Source organism: Globicephala melas, chromosome 5, assembly GCF_963455315.2.
Source record: "Globicephala melas chromosome 5, mGloMel1.2, whole genome shotgun sequence".
NCBI classification, from domain to species: domain Eukaryota; kingdom Metazoa; phylum Chordata; class Mammalia; order Artiodactyla; family Delphinidae; genus Globicephala; species Globicephala melas.
Window position 1 is genome coordinate 1,954,710 of NC_083318.1, and position 14,825 is coordinate 1,969,534.

The 14,825-nt window shown below is 48.1% G+C and overlaps 1 protein-coding gene across 9 annotated transcripts in view; it reads left to right on the forward strand.

The window, feature by feature from the left end:
* ADD1 (adducin 1) overlaps positions 1-14,825 on the forward strand; it is a 76,635-nt gene that overhangs the window by 53,465 nt on the left and 8,345 nt on the right. For 3 of the 9 annotated variants that reach the window (XM_030876740.2, XM_060298903.1, XM_060298901.1), the window contains exons 7-13: positions 1,956-2,099; positions 2,204-2,302; positions 3,254-3,430; positions 7,654-7,998; positions 10,551-10,652; positions 11,328-11,417; positions 12,134-12,226. In XM_030876740.2, coding sequence (XP_030732600.1) covers positions 1,956-2,099; positions 2,204-2,302; positions 3,254-3,430; positions 7,654-7,998; positions 10,551-10,652; positions 11,328-11,417; positions 12,134-12,226 — 1,050 coding nt within the window. The remainder of the gene's footprint in view (positions 1-1,955; positions 2,100-2,203; positions 2,303-3,253; positions 3,431-7,653; positions 7,999-10,550; positions 10,653-11,327; positions 11,418-12,133; positions 12,227-14,825) is intronic. The other 6 variants (XM_030876742.2, XM_030876749.2, XM_030876741.2 and 3 more) reach the window with 3 other exon arrangements.

The window sequence follows — 14,825 nt, forward strand, 5'->3', positions numbered from 1 at the left end:
CCTCATTTTGTTGGATTAGAAAAATCTTTTTTCCTCACTACATTTGACTTTCTTAAAAGAATATATTTTAAGGGGTCCATTTACTATCTGATTTTGAAAAACATGTAATAAGTCTGAAAATGTTGTAAGACTCAACGATTAGAAAAATCAGTGTTGAAGAGGGGAGTGAGATTTCAGCGTATGGGAGACTGGGAAGTGCAGAATGACAACAGTGAATTGAGACTCCTTGGTTGAGAAGAGAAGTGGGAAGAGGAGGGAGGGTGAAGTGAGGTGGTAAGTGGGGGACGCTGGGCTCAGGCAAGGGTTTGTGGGATGCAGGAGACTTGAACCTGCTTGACGGTCTGAGGGGAAGGCGCCAGGCCTGTGATGGAGAGGTTGAGGCTGAGAGACACACCGGCCAGCCTCCACAGATGATCCGCCTGGATTTAGCGAAACCCAGGCTGGATTGTGACTGGGGAGAGTAATACCGGGGAAGGGAGTTCCCTGGTGGTCCAGTGGTTAGGGCTTGGCGCTTTCACTGCCCTGGCCCGGGTTCAGTCCCTGGTTGGGGAACTAAGGTCCCCTCAAGCCGTGTGGCGCAGCCAAAAAATAAAAAAAGAAGGGGGAAGAGGGCACAGACGCTGCAGACTCTTAGGAGACTTGGCCGTTGAGCCCCGAGCTTGCCAGGAGCCTGCCCCATTCTGATCACCAAGCCTGGACCCTGCTGGTGCACACAGGCCACCTGACCAAGCCTCGGACCCCTCAGTATGTATGAAAGTGTACTTTCTGGTTGTTGGCACAGCCATGTGAAAGCGAAGCACTCAAGAACTGTCTAGAATTGTCTTTTTTATCACCAGTTTTATACTTTAATGACTTCCTGGGCTTATTTGTTTGACAGATGACCTCATTGATTAAGTAATACTGAATTTCACTCTGTCTTGATGTTTTAATATCATAGATCTTGGGTTGTTGGGATGAATGTTGGATCTGGTTGGTTTGTTTTACTTTGAAGATATGGTTCTTGATGTCAGCATCAGTTTTATTAGTTATATCATTCTCCAAATGATGTAATTTTTTCTTAAAAGAATGCATGCTCTTCCAACCCCAAAAAATCCATGCCAAAAAAAAAAGAAAAATCCATGCATTTTAAAGAACCGTTAGAGGTACCTTTGAGACTGTGGTTATCACAAATAGCATGTAATTTGTTTTAAAAATTATCAAAGTAACTTTACTTTGTAAGGAAATAACTTCTTATAGAAAGGCTGATATTGTGAAAGGAATTAAATATGGTACTGCCTTTTTTGTGGTATTGTCTTTTTAGATTAACTTTTCTGTAAGAAATTGTTACACTTACATATGTATTATTTAAATCTTTGGGGCCTGTTAGTCTAGGTAGAAGACCTTTAACATTAGCATATTCTAAAGTCAGTTTGGGAAAGTTAAGGAAATTAAAGGGCTATATGGACACTTTGATTTTTCACTTAAATAAATGTAGAGAATTTATACAGTATAATATCCTAAATCTTTATAAATCTCCTTTTATCTGACTTTCAGGTGTTCCTATCTCACCTACAACCTAAGATGAAAAGTACACAAAACCTTAAAGCTCTTCAGAAACCCCTCTTTGCAATGTTGTGACTCATTCAGAGGAAGCCATTGTCTCTCCTTGCAGTAGATCCAGGACTCATCTTATTAAATCTGAGCTCACTTGGTGTTTACAGTCAGTGTGGGAGAAATCCAGAAATATGTGGAATTTCTTTTGAGGCCTTCCTTGACAGTGGTGGCTTTGATTTTTAAAAATAGATTGGTGGTGAGCCCCAGAAGTAAGGTTTATCTTAAATTCATGGGTTCATTCATTTCTGAAAGGAGAACAGAGTAAAATATGTTCCCCCCATTACGTTTTTGAGGAAAGCATTTGCCGTGTCGTCAGTGGAGCTCCTGATTCGTCTTCGTTGATGGTGCTGCTTGTTCTCTAGGTCTCTGCGATGAAATGTGGCCTCTTGCCAATCTCCCCAGAGGCACTTTCCCTTGGAGAAGTGGCTTATCATGATTATCACGGGATTCTGGTTGATGAGGAAGAAAAAGTTTTAATTCAGAAAAATTTGGGGCCTAAAAGCAAGGTCAGTAGGCATCTAATCTGGTATTTAAATTACAGAGGAAAGAAGAAAAACGTTATCTGTCTTCTTGCCTAGGTCCATAGAGCTTTCCTGTTTCCTCCCTTTAGGTTCTTATTCTCCGGAATCACGGGCTTGTATCCGTTGGAGAGAGTGTTGAGGAGGCCTTCTATTACATCCATAACCTTGTGGTTGCATGTGAGATCCAGGTAGGTGGTGGCCGTTCCGTTTGGTCTATAGTATACTTAGGTGTTTGTGGGGTTCCCATAGATTTTCTTTTTTTTTTTTTTTTTTGCGGTACGCGGGCCTCTCACTGCTGTGGCCTCTCCGTTGCGGAGCACAGGCTCCGGACGCGCAGGCTCAGCGGCCATGGCTCACAGGCCCAGCCGCTCCGCGGCATGCGGGATCCTCCCGGACCGGGGCACGAACCCGTGTCCCCTGCATCGGCAGGCGGACTCTCAACCACTGCGCCACCAGGGAAGCCCTCCCATAGATTTTTGATACTTGTTTTGCAGCAGTGAGTCTGTGAGCGATTTCTTTGCTAAAGATGAGCTCATGGATTTGGAAGATGACCAGGGAAAATGCCATTTCACTGATTTAAGTTGGCAAATGATTATTGGGCTTTTCATTTCTAACTTTTAATTTTTCAAATACATAAGTCACTGCCATTGATGGAGTACTAGCATATGCCAGCCCTGCTATCAGGTGCTTTATTTATGTTAACTACATGTCATTTCATTTGAACTCCACACACTCTTTTTGAAAAAGTGGGTGCAGGGTGTAGAGATGTGCCCACAGTCTCACAGCAGTGGGCTCTGCTTATGCTGAGTCTGCTCGGCCCCTATGTGCGTTCCTCACTGTCACTCTGGCTTGTGTCTGTGTGGTGATGCAGCCCCCAGTCCCCTTCATATGGCCTTGGGAGGGCTTTGTCTTCCCTTTTGTCCTTCTAGTATGAGTGCCCAATATTTTTTCATGCTAAAGAAAACCTTCTGAAGATTACCTTGTGATTTGTCTATCAGTGTCTGTCTCACATTTTTTATTCTTATAATGATTTGGTTTCTTTTGAAACCTACATTTCTGTTGAAGTGATCTCTCATGGGCATCTGACCCCGTTGATCAGCAAGGAACTCCAACTGTAGTGTTTGCTTGTTTTGGAAAAGGTTCGAACTCTGGCCAGTGCGGGAGGGCCAGACAATTTAGTCCTCCTGGATCCTGGGAAGTACAAGGCCAAATCCCGTTCCCCCGGGTCCCCGGCAGGGGAGGGCAGCGGATCGCCTCCCAAGTGGCAGATTGGTGAGCAGGAGTTTGAAGCGCTCATGCGGATGCTGGATAATCTGGTAAGAATGTTGCCACCACTTGATGATACAGCGCTCATCCCAGCAGCACAAATGTTAGTGTTTTCATAGTGAGTGAAATAGTATTGTGAAATTGCTGTCTTCATGCATTCATTCATCAGAATGCTTTCACCCTCAAGTCATGAAGAAGCACCAGGGCAATTTAACTTCTAAGCTAAACTACGATGGAATATACAGGTGAGGGTTTCTTGTCTCCTTTTGTTTTTTAAAGGTAATCTTGTTTGGACTGTGTGGGGTCAGGAGCACAGAGAATGCTCTGCTCTGCTGGATGAGTAACTCCTCGAGTAGCAGGGTCAGCCCTGTACCCGTCATCCCGCAAGCAAGCTGTCGAGGGGACTTTCTAAATCAGTCAGCCGAGTGTCTTGTTTTTGTTTTAACAGTAAATTCTAGCTATTCGGGGCCTGACTGCTGCGTTCCACACACTTTGCTGCCAATTTATTGCGTGGGAGACCCTCTGCTGCTTCCTGCGGGGACGTGGAGCCCAACGTGGTACAGGAGCATGGCTGCGGGGCTTTTAGCATAATAAGAACGTTCTAATAGTACATGGCAGGATGTGGTCTGTTAGGTGGCTGCAGTGAGGGATGTCATCCTTTTGCAAGGATCAGGGAGGAAATTTATGTAGAGGGTGGCACTTGAGAAGGACCTCAAAGAAGAGGTAGAAGCATGGCAGGCTGAGTTGGGGGAAGGAAAGCATCCGTAGCAGAGGTGAGGGCACGGCTGGAGACATGGCAGCACGACAGGGTCATGTCTTTTAGGTCCATCTCTGATCTCGCCAAGTTCTCTAAATATTCACAACAAGGCACTTAGGGTCGAAGCAATCACATTAAAAGACAAATGACTCTGTGATGGGGCCCTTTTCCTGCTGCAGTGTCATACCTCTTCAATAGGATTCAAGAGAGTCTCCTACTGCCACATGATGTTAGGTGCTGGAGGAAAAAAAGACCTGTCGTGGGCATGTGGGACAGAGAAGACACTGGAAGGGCATGTTGCCAGCTTCACATTAAGAAAGTCGCCACAATTGGACCAGGTCACGGGTGGGATGGGTGGCTTCAGGAAGATCTTGGAAGAAAAAGAATTCATGGATCTGATTCAGGGTATGCTAAGTGTCCTCAGAGGGTTCTTCTCACTGAAATTCTTTGGACTTAGGAGAATGTTCATTGCTGGAAAGGGAGAGCTGGGAGTTAACTGCCTAGAAGTGATGGTCACAGGAGTAGATTTGATCAGTGGGGGAGGGGTGAACCTCCCATAACTTCTGCATTCATTTGCTCAGTAAGTGGGTTGCATTAACTGACCACCTAGTCTTGAGCCTGTAGCCGTGACCAGGACACAGTTCCTGCCCTCAGGGAGTTCATGGCCTAGTCAGGGAGATGGACAAACAAGTCCCGGATGCAGTCCGGCACCTGTGACGTGTGCACTGACGGAGCACGAAGGCAGCTGCAGGGCGGAGGGGGCGCGTGAGCCGGGACTGCTTCCAGGGAAGCAGCCAAGAGGAAGAAAGCCCACCGAGACGCTGAAAGAGGCAGGCCAGGACAGTGCAGTCTCAGGGAGGTCACACCCGGAGAAGGTTTGAGAGTGGGTGGTGATCGCTGAGGCATCTGTATCCGGAGTCCGATACCCCAAGGGGCCCGGCAAGGTGAGGAACGCTGGGGTGACCCAGGCTTACTGGCCCTTCTTCTGTCCTCTTAGCAAATACTTTGACGTTCACTGCGCTTATACCTAAAAGGCGGGGAGCGGGAGGGAGGAATAAAAATCAGGAACACCAGCCTGCCACATCTTGTGCACTCAGTACATTCTGGAAGGTGGAGAGAGAGAGAATTAAAATTAGTGACTCCAGTTTGATAGGGGAGGAATATAAAGGATGAAAGATTAATAAGCGAGATGACAGGAAGGGTGTTTTATTCAGTGCGCTTAACATGCACAGGTTATTTCTGACATTAGAAGGCTGTGTGGTTTATAAGAAGTAAAGTTGGATGGCGGTCACTGATGCTAGTCCCTGTTTTAATTTAACATTCTGATCAACTGTATGTGTTTGCTAATAATTGAGTAGGGTAGAGAATAGTTGAGGGTTCTCACACTATAAGGAGTAGGTCATATAAAGTCCATGAACATTTCTGACATAGAAAGTCAGAAGAAATGCTAGTTTGTTTCCCGATCAGGATATCATTCCAGCTTCTCAAAGAAGGGATGAATCCATATTTTTAACTATAAGCCATATAGGAGGTCTGAGGGCTGAGTATTGCTTCTGATTTTGGTTTGGCATTTAAAGGAGAAGAATAAAGAAAAAGCCCATCCCCCCTCAGAATAAAATTTTGTGATGTCCTGGATGGTTTATTCTGAAGTCATGAAGATTACTCAAGAGTCCCAGCTCTCTCAGCAAGAGGACACTTCAGTTAATAAGAACTGTATTTTTCTGAAGATTGTCTTTATAGCTGAGTGGTTATCTTTTATTATTCTTCAGCAAAGCATGTTCATAAATGGAGAAGTTGCCAGTGCAGACATTTACCTGTCTTCCTGAGGGTAGTTACGAAACAAGAGTAAACAAAACAACAACCAACTCCATTCAGGGGTTATTACTACCCTTTTTTGAATGTATTAAGGGAATGATTGGTAATAAAGGTGGTGACCCCCCATAGAGGGCAATCACCCAGAGGGGGAGAACTCCCGAATTGAGAGGAATGCTTCTACAGTACTTGGCAAGCAGAGCGCCGCCACTGACTCATCCTACGTGACTAGCCCTGTGTAATCCTTTCAAATCTTAATTCTCTTGTCATTCATTGTGAAGCTGCCATAAGTGACCTGGTCGAGGTATGAAACTATGGGTCAGGAGTCCAGGCACAGCTGAGCTCGGTCCTTGGCTTAGGGTCTCACAAGGCTGCAGTCAGGGTGTTGGCCTGGGCTGGGTTCTCATCAGAAGGCTCTACTGGTGGAGGATCCAATTCCAAACTCCTCACATCATGGGCAGAATTCATGTCCTTACAGCTCAGGAGTCATGGCAGCTTGCTTCTTCAGAGCCAGCGATGGGCAGAGAGACTTTCTCAAGACGGGTGCTACACTCTTATGTAACATATCCCATCACCTTTGCCCAGTTCCGCTGGTTTGAAGCAGGTCGCTGGTTCCCCTCACACTGCAGGGGAAGGGCTTTACAGGAGGTGGGGGCCTTTGGGGGGCCACTGTAATGTCTGTCCGTCACAGCTTCTGAATGCTCAGCTCTGGAGAGGAAGGATGAGTGAGACATCATCCTTGCCTTGGAGATGCTGTCTGTGGGCTATTAGCACGCAGGTGGGTCAGCACGGTGGGCTCAGTGCCGTTACAGAGGCGGGAATTAGTCGGGCAGGTGTTTTAAAGCACAGCAAATGGTCGTGAAACAGGGTTGAAGGTTAATGCAGATATTGTTATGTTCAGAAGTAAAGTAATTTCTCCAGGTACCAGTTGTCATGAGGTGTACTTGTTTGGTCTTCCTGAAAGATTTTCACTGTGACTTAACAGGTTAAAAAAAAATGTTAAGTAGGCTGATTAATATAACTTATACTGTAACCAGCAGCAAGTAAACCCTGGTCTTTTAAATTTTAACTCTTTGTTGATATATATATATATATATACATATACATATATATATATGTATATGTATATGAATAGGAGAGAGTACCTGTTTAAGTGTTCAGTTTATTTTTAAAAACTGAACACACTGTGTAACCAGCACCCATATCAGAAAACAATACCAGCACCTCAGAACCTCGTATCCCCCTTTGAGTCTCTTACCCCATCCCAAGGGTGACTGCTATGCATCCTTCTAACAGCAAAGATTGGTTTTGCCTCTTTTTTACTTTTTATAAATGGAATCATACAGTATATTCTCTCACATTTGGTTTCTTTCACTCAATACCGTATTTGTGAAGATTCACCCACATTTTGTCCTAGTAATATTCTCATTGCCGTGTCATGCTCTGCTATGTGAATACACCACCGTTCATCCATTCTACTGTTGATGGACTTCGGGTTTTTCTACTTGGGGCTTTGGGAGTAGTGCCGCTGTTAGCATTTTCATACCTGTCTTTTGGTGAACATATTTGCGTTTCTCCTGGGCGTGCATGTACATAGGGTGTGCATATAGTCAGCTTTTGTAGATATTTCCACACGATTTTCCAAAGTGAAACTCTTGTTTTCAGATCTGAAATATTGACTGTGTCTCTCTCTCTGGCCCCTAGGGTTACAGAACTGGCTACCCTTATCGATACCCTGCTCTGAGAGAGAAATCTAAAAAATACAGCGACGTGGAGGTTCCTGCCAGTGTCACAGGTTACCCCTTTGCGAGTGACGGTGATTCGGGCACTTGCTCTCCTCTCAGACACAGTTTTCAGAAGCAGCAACGAGAGAAGACAAGATGGCTGAACTCTGGCCGGGGTGACGATGCTTCTGAGGAAGGGCAGAACGGAAGCAGTCCCAAGTCGAAGACTAAGGTGTGGACGAACATTACACACGATCACGTGAAACCCTTGCTGCAGTCTCTCTCGTCCGGTGTCTGCGTGCCAAGCTGTATTACCAACTGCTTGGTCTGTGCCTACTTACTGTTCATAGTTAGATGATGTAGAGCACGTCTGGCAGCTGGGGCTTCGGAGGCTTTGGGAACCTGGCCCTCTGACCCGGGGCTAGGCGAGCCTTCCCCAGTAACCTTCCTTAGCCTGAACCCAGACCCACTTTCGCATCAGATATAATTCAAGTAATACTGTCTGCTTGAAACTGCTTAAGATATGTTGTTCCTCTGCAGTCATTCCAGCATTACCTAACTCCGTACACAGCAAAAATGCTACATAACTTACATGGATTAACCTAAAAGTAGGAGCTGTCATTCAGTTCAAATTGTATTTGAAGACTCTTTAATACTTCAGGACAAAAAGATGGGTGAAGCATAACCTCTTACTTTAATGTCGTAAACTCAGCTGTTTCATTAAGTCACTAACTTAAGTCTGTTCTTTAAAGTCTTAGTGTTTTCTTAAGCAGTTTTCCCTCGTGGCTCGTGGGCATCTTCTCAGCTGACCCTCGTCCTTTCTCGTTAGCCTCCTCCCCTGTTTGCTGTCCCAAAGCCTCCGAACGCTCTCAGCCAGCTACTTTCTGCATGGACTGTTGCATGTGAGTAGACGGCCATAGTGGAGAGTCTTCTGACTCCTGCTGGGTGTGGCATGACCCAAGTGCAGCCAGGCTATCCGCAGGCACCAGCGACAGGCGCTGAGGCGAGCTTCGTGTCAGGAGTAACGCTGCCCTGAACGCTACTTTGCCGTCTGGTGCTCAGACGTCCCTGGGCAGCGCTAGACCTGGACAGGCCACTGGCCCCTGCATCAGAGTAGGAGAGGCCCTCAGTGGAGCCTCTTGTGAAGAGACGGAGGCTGGGACGCACGTGTCTCTGCATGATTAGTTCCATAGGAGTTGAGGAGAGATCAGCCTAGTTGTGCTGAAACAGGACACCAAGTAAGCAAAGCGGGCCTTCCTGTTTCCCTTGTAACAGTGCTTTTGCTTTATAGATTTATTTAAAAGAAATAAGTTCTGTCTTCCCCAGGTGGTTCTGGTGTTTTCCTGATGCACAGTTGTTGAGACAGCCTCTGTGCTCCTAAGGAAATGTGTCACGTGGCAGAGACTCTGCGTGAATATGGCCGGGGTCGGTCGGTGTTTGAGCCCGTCTCCCCTTTCCTGCTCCCTCTCACCCACTTCCTCTCTCTCTCCCTCTGTCCCTTATTTTCTTTTTTCATTTTATTTGTTTAGTTTGTAACTTATTTCACTTGTTAAAGGGAGTGGGCCTAAAAACAACTTCTGCTGACCACATACATATGTAGTGCTGAATTGCTGTGATGAATTTTTCCAAAGTGTATGTGTAGCAGCAGCTTTGAGCCTTATTTACTATTAGCTTGAAAAAAATATTAAATTGCTTTAGGTATTTTAGTCACTGTGTGCATTGAAGGGGAGACTTTGTTCAACTTCTAAATTTGTTTCTTACTGTTCTGGAGTAATACGAATTCCATGTGCTGTTTTCAGGTTGGTATATTAATTTATAATAATTATTCTTAAGTTTTCAAACTTGTTCAAGTTTCTGAGGTTGTTGTTTTAATGTTTTAACTAAAAATTATTTTTAATAAGAAGCTGGAGTTATTTCTATCTGAGGAGATAAAGCGTCAGTGAGTATCTCGCAGCTCATGCCCATCCCACGCTGCCTTCACAGCGGCCCAGCATTGGACGGTTTTGCTGCTTTCTTTAAAGTCTCGGTTTATGGCTATCTTATTGCCTCTTGAAAATATTCTGAAAGGCATAACATTTGCTCTCTACGATGGGCTTGTTTTAGTGTTCAGTGCCTACTCATGCCTAAGAATTAGAATTTGATTAAAAATCTCATACTTGGCTGGAGGTCCGAAAACAGTACGCGTGAAAGGTGCAGCATGCTGGTGTAACGCGCACTGGCGTCTAAAACAGCCTTCCAGGAAGGGCCCATGAGCGCTTTACGTTCGTTTGGGACACCTTTGTAACACTCAAAAGTATTAATTATATAAAGTGTTGACATCACCAAACTCCTCCGCAGGTAGCTGCTGTATAAGTCTTCACACAGTAATCTTCTTGGGTTGAAATAGCTACGCAAACAGTACATTCTGGTGCGGTAGTTTATTTTAATGCAAAACTTTGGTGATGCCCACTCTTGCCTCACCGCACAGAGTCTCCCCTCACCTGGACAGCAGCATCACACCGCTTCTCATGACCCTGTCATCTCATGCTTCCAGCTGGCTTTGGTGTTGAGGACTCTCAGAGTGGTGAACCAGTGTGCTCTGAAGGGTCCCCCACGGCTTGTCCGAGGGAGTCATGGGGCATAGCTCTGTCGTCAGCCCGTGTCGCGCCCTAGATGTCAGCTGGGCACTCTGGCTGGCACTTGCCAGTCAGTCACAGCTCTGGCTTCCAGCATTACTGGTTTCCAGCCACTGCAGTGACCCAGGCGGTGTGGTCATTGGTTCACTCTCTGTGAAGTTCGGTGCATGACCAGATGTGAGAGGAGTTGGACAGACTGGATGCTGTGGTGTCACTTACTGTTGTCACGATTCTGACTTTTCAACTGTCCTTGCTATTACAGTGGACTAAAGAGGATGGACACAGGACTCCCGCCTCTGCCGTCCCCAACCTGTTCGTCCCACTGAACACCAACCCAAAAGAGGTCCAGGAGATGAGGAACAAGGTGTGCACTGACTGCCACCAGCAATCGGTGGAAGCTGACATGTGTGCGGGAGGAGGCAGCCCTGGGTGGGGCAGGAGGCCTGCGGCTGCAGGGGGAGAGGGTGTAGCTCCAGGAGGACCTCTGCTGCCACCACGTGACTGCCGAGGTCCTCCCTTCACACTGCTTTGCTGCCGTGCTGACGAAGTGCAGTGGCAGTGCGTGAGCAGCAGACGCTTTGGCCCTCGTTGTTGAACCAGCACCTGCTCACATAGCAGGGCAGAATTGAAGGTGCAGAGCCTGTTCCTGGCAAGAACAGCCTTTGCCCCCTGCCTTGCAGCGTTCATTTGAAGAGTTAGAACGTTTGGTATATTGGAACATGAGATCCACCAGTGTTCACAGTGTCACTAAAAGATGGGCACACAGGGGGTGCCTCCCCTCAAGTTAGTGAGTTCAGTGAGGTCTGTGCCTGCCGAAGTCATCTGGAAGGGGCCCTCCATCTCCTCAGACCCATGAATTACTAATCGGGCTGGACCAGCACCGTTAAGCGGGCACGGTGGTCACGCAGGACCCACTGGGGTGCAGGGCAGAACAGAATAGCAGCTTGTGCTGGGGGCCCAAGAGCACAAACGGTGACTTTCAGCCACAGCGAGGTTTCTCTGTACTGTTGATGTGTGTTTCCCTTCTTGCAATCCTCAGATTCGAGAGCAGAACCTACAGGACATTAAGACCGCGGGCCCCCAGTCCCAGGTGTTGTGTGGTGTAGTGATGGACAGGAGCCTCGTCCAGGTGAGAGCTCAGAATGTCTCTGACGGTAGTGGGTGGTGGCTCTAATGACTGCCTGCTCCAAAATTATTCTTAAGCTGGGAGAGAATGACTATGAGGTAAGTGTCCTAGGCAACCAGTTTTCTTTGTTCAAAGTCTTCATGATAAGAAGTAACCCAGCCACTTTTCCTTGAGTGGTAGACCAAGCATAAGCATGCCCAGGGCCGTGTCCCCCTCCAGCCCAGCTCCACATCGTGCATGCCTGGCTCAGGGCCTGGGTTCGCCCGGTGTTAGCGGTGAACTGTGTACAACGCTGGAAGAGGGTGGATGTCGTGGACTTTGGTTCTTGTATAGATTGCTGTCCACAACAAAGTGCTGCTTGGGGAAAAGTGCAGAGGGTTCCTGTAAATGTGGTCCACATTTACACGCATTTCTGTAAAAGGATTGTACCTCATGGCACATTGAAGATAATTGTGTAAGTAGTTATCTCTGAAAATGAAGTTGCCACCGAATGTTTTAAACATGACTCACCGGGGTTGGTGATTGTTGTTGCATTTTCTGACGTTGGCCAGCTGTGGTCCTGGTTCTGTGGCCCGTGTTTGCACGTTGCACCGCCATCACCGCTGCATCGCTGTGGACGGCTGTCCCGCTGCATGCTCTCAGCTGGCTCCATCCTGTGCTCTCGTTGATGTTCCACAGCCGGGCCTGGTGGGCTCTGACGACTCAGTTTACTGTTGCAGGACGCGCCCCTCTCTGACTGTACGGAAACAATCGAAGGGCTCGAGCGTACAGAGCAGACCTTTAGTCCCGCTAAGTCTGTCTCTTTTAGAAAGGTACTCACCGCCCCGTCCTCAGCTACCTGTCGGCACACCCTGCTCTTTACCCCCCCCCCGCCCCCACCCGTTGCTCTCGCTAGGTATTGTCTTAGGTACCGCAGGAGCTTTAAACAGATCTCTCAGTTATTTGTGAGATCGTCCAAAAGGTTCTGCTTCTTTAAATACAGCATTTTGTATGAGGTTATTTTTACAATTTTTAGCATTTTTATGTTGTGCTGAGAAATGGCTGACCTTAGGGATGTTTCTGAAGTTCTGCATGTGACTTTGGCTGGTGCATGCTTTGGGGATTGAGGAGTTTGCCTTTTCCAAGGTGCCAACTGCAGAAGGCTCACGGGTGGGCCACGAGCGTGTCAGCTCCCCCGCGAGACCTACCGCCTTCGCTTCTCAGCTGTGACCGCGGGTGAAATGAGCGTGGCAGTCAGAGGATGTAGGATTGAAAGACGTCGTTTCAGAGGGATGGGAAATGAAACAGGACAGTCTTTGCCAGCCCTGGTTGAGGAAATGTATTTTTACCTTAAAAAAATAGAAAATAATAAAAACCTAGATTGTTTTAAATGTTGCAAGGGGGAAGAAATACTTATGAAAATTTGAAACCCAGAATTGTAATTTCTCTGTGTACGTGGGTGCCTGACATGTACAATAGGTGGAAAATGTATCTGGTGTAACTTGCCCAGGTGGAAGGAAACCCTCTACACACTCAGGCTGCTGATGTGCAGAGCCAGAGTGGCTGCCCACGTGGCTGAGTGTCTTAGTGGTGTGTACCCTGTGTTCAAAGGGAATTTTCAGGGTCTCTTTCGATTAATACACCCCCAGTGAGAGGCAAATATGATTTTATCAATGTTCCCATTGCCAGAGAAATCAGATTTGCACTAATGATCCTACATTCCTGTCTGGAAGCCCTGCTGATAAAATTTTCTTGCACATTTATATATTAAATCAGTGGGCCCCATTTTTCCTTGTCCTTAGAGAGTACTTCCAGCTGCCATTCTTAGAGGAACTGCTCAGAGCAGGGGAGAAAGATGGCTTCTTACCCCTGGTGCTTGTTTCTCATGTTGCTCCTTTGGACCAGAAGCTGTTGTGATCTTGTTAGTTCATAATTCTTTCTCTCAGATGCGTCCAAGTGTGTTGAGTCCATGACCCCAGGGTGCTTACTGTGAAAGCCCCAAACCACCTCCAGCTTTGTGGGCTCGAGCCAAATTCCTAGCCATTGCTGTGCAGTCTCTCCGGCATTACACTGCACTTGGTGGTTTCTGCGTGCTGCTGTGAGGGCTGTATGCAGGGTGGGCCGGGGAGCTGCACTGGAGGGAGCTCTCGTGGCTCCAGTTACAGTCTGGCTCTCGCTCTGCCGAGTGGTGTTCGGATTTGGGGGCGCGTCACAGTCACCTGCGACCGCTTCCCGAAGAGGTGTACGTAGGGCCCCCCTCACGCCTGGCTGGGAAGTTGAGAGTCTGTGGGAGTGAGACTCGTGGAGATTGCGGCGTCCTCCCCGCAGCAGATCTGAGCGGCGTGCCGCTGTGAGTGCCGTGTCCAGTGAGGTTAGCCGAGGAGACTGCTCCCAGCTGGGGGGATGTCGACATCCCCAGACACAGGCTTCTGTCCCTGGTTTTCCTCCCCCATCCTCCTGGCGCTCGCGTTCGCAGCCTTGGTCTTCTTCCCGCGGCGGGTGTCTCCCTCCAGCGGTGAGAGTGTGCTTTGACTCCACCAGCGTCCTGGGCCGGGTCTGTGTCCACGTCCTTTCGTGTGGACCTCAAGTGCAGATGGCGTTACTCCTGGAAGATGGCACTGCTTGCTGGCGAGTTGAGTTCTAACTCGACCGGGGAAGGCCTGGGCTTGTTAATGTCCTAAACGCGTCCTCTTCCCGGTAAGGCAAGTGTATGGATACGTGCTGCCCGTTGGAGAACTTGAGGAACAGGTGTTTGGGACTCGGGAAGTTGGGGCTTTTCTGGAAGGACTTTGCTTTGCCTCCATCTCTCCCTCATGGTGATAGCTGTTCACACAGGGCAGGGGGTGTCTTCTGACGGAGGAGGGGCAGTGCGTCGCCAGCCACACCCCGACACTCCGTTTCTGAAAGGAACGCTGAGCCCTGCTGCAGGCGCGCTTGGCTCCAGTGCCGCACAAGCCAGCATGCAGCCCTCTGGACCTCATCACGACTGAATCGAGTCGTTAGAGACCAGGGTGGGAAAGTCTACGCCGAAAGTTGTCCAGCGCGGGGGAGAACTCTTGTGCGATTTGTGTAGCGTAAGCGTCCCTGTTGGTGCGTGTGCCTGCAGCCGCCTGCCGCATGGTAGAAATGCAAGGAGGCCTGCGGCCCAGCTTGTGGACTCGCCCGGTGCACTTGGTGTTGAGCATCTAGTGTGTGTGTGGCCCGGCACCTGGAGTGTAAATTCAAACCTGAGTAGGTTTTACAGGTGAAAACCTGATGCTCAGAGAGGTCAGGGCACTAGACCAGGTTTGCACAGCTTCGGAGCTGGAGCTGTTATCCCACACAGGTGGTGTCAGTCGGGGCAGACGTAGTTGCTGGGCGTCTGTCCTGCTTAGAGCCCGTGGTGGTGGCTCCAAGTGACGGCAGCAGCGAGAGTCTCCGCGGGGCCTGCTG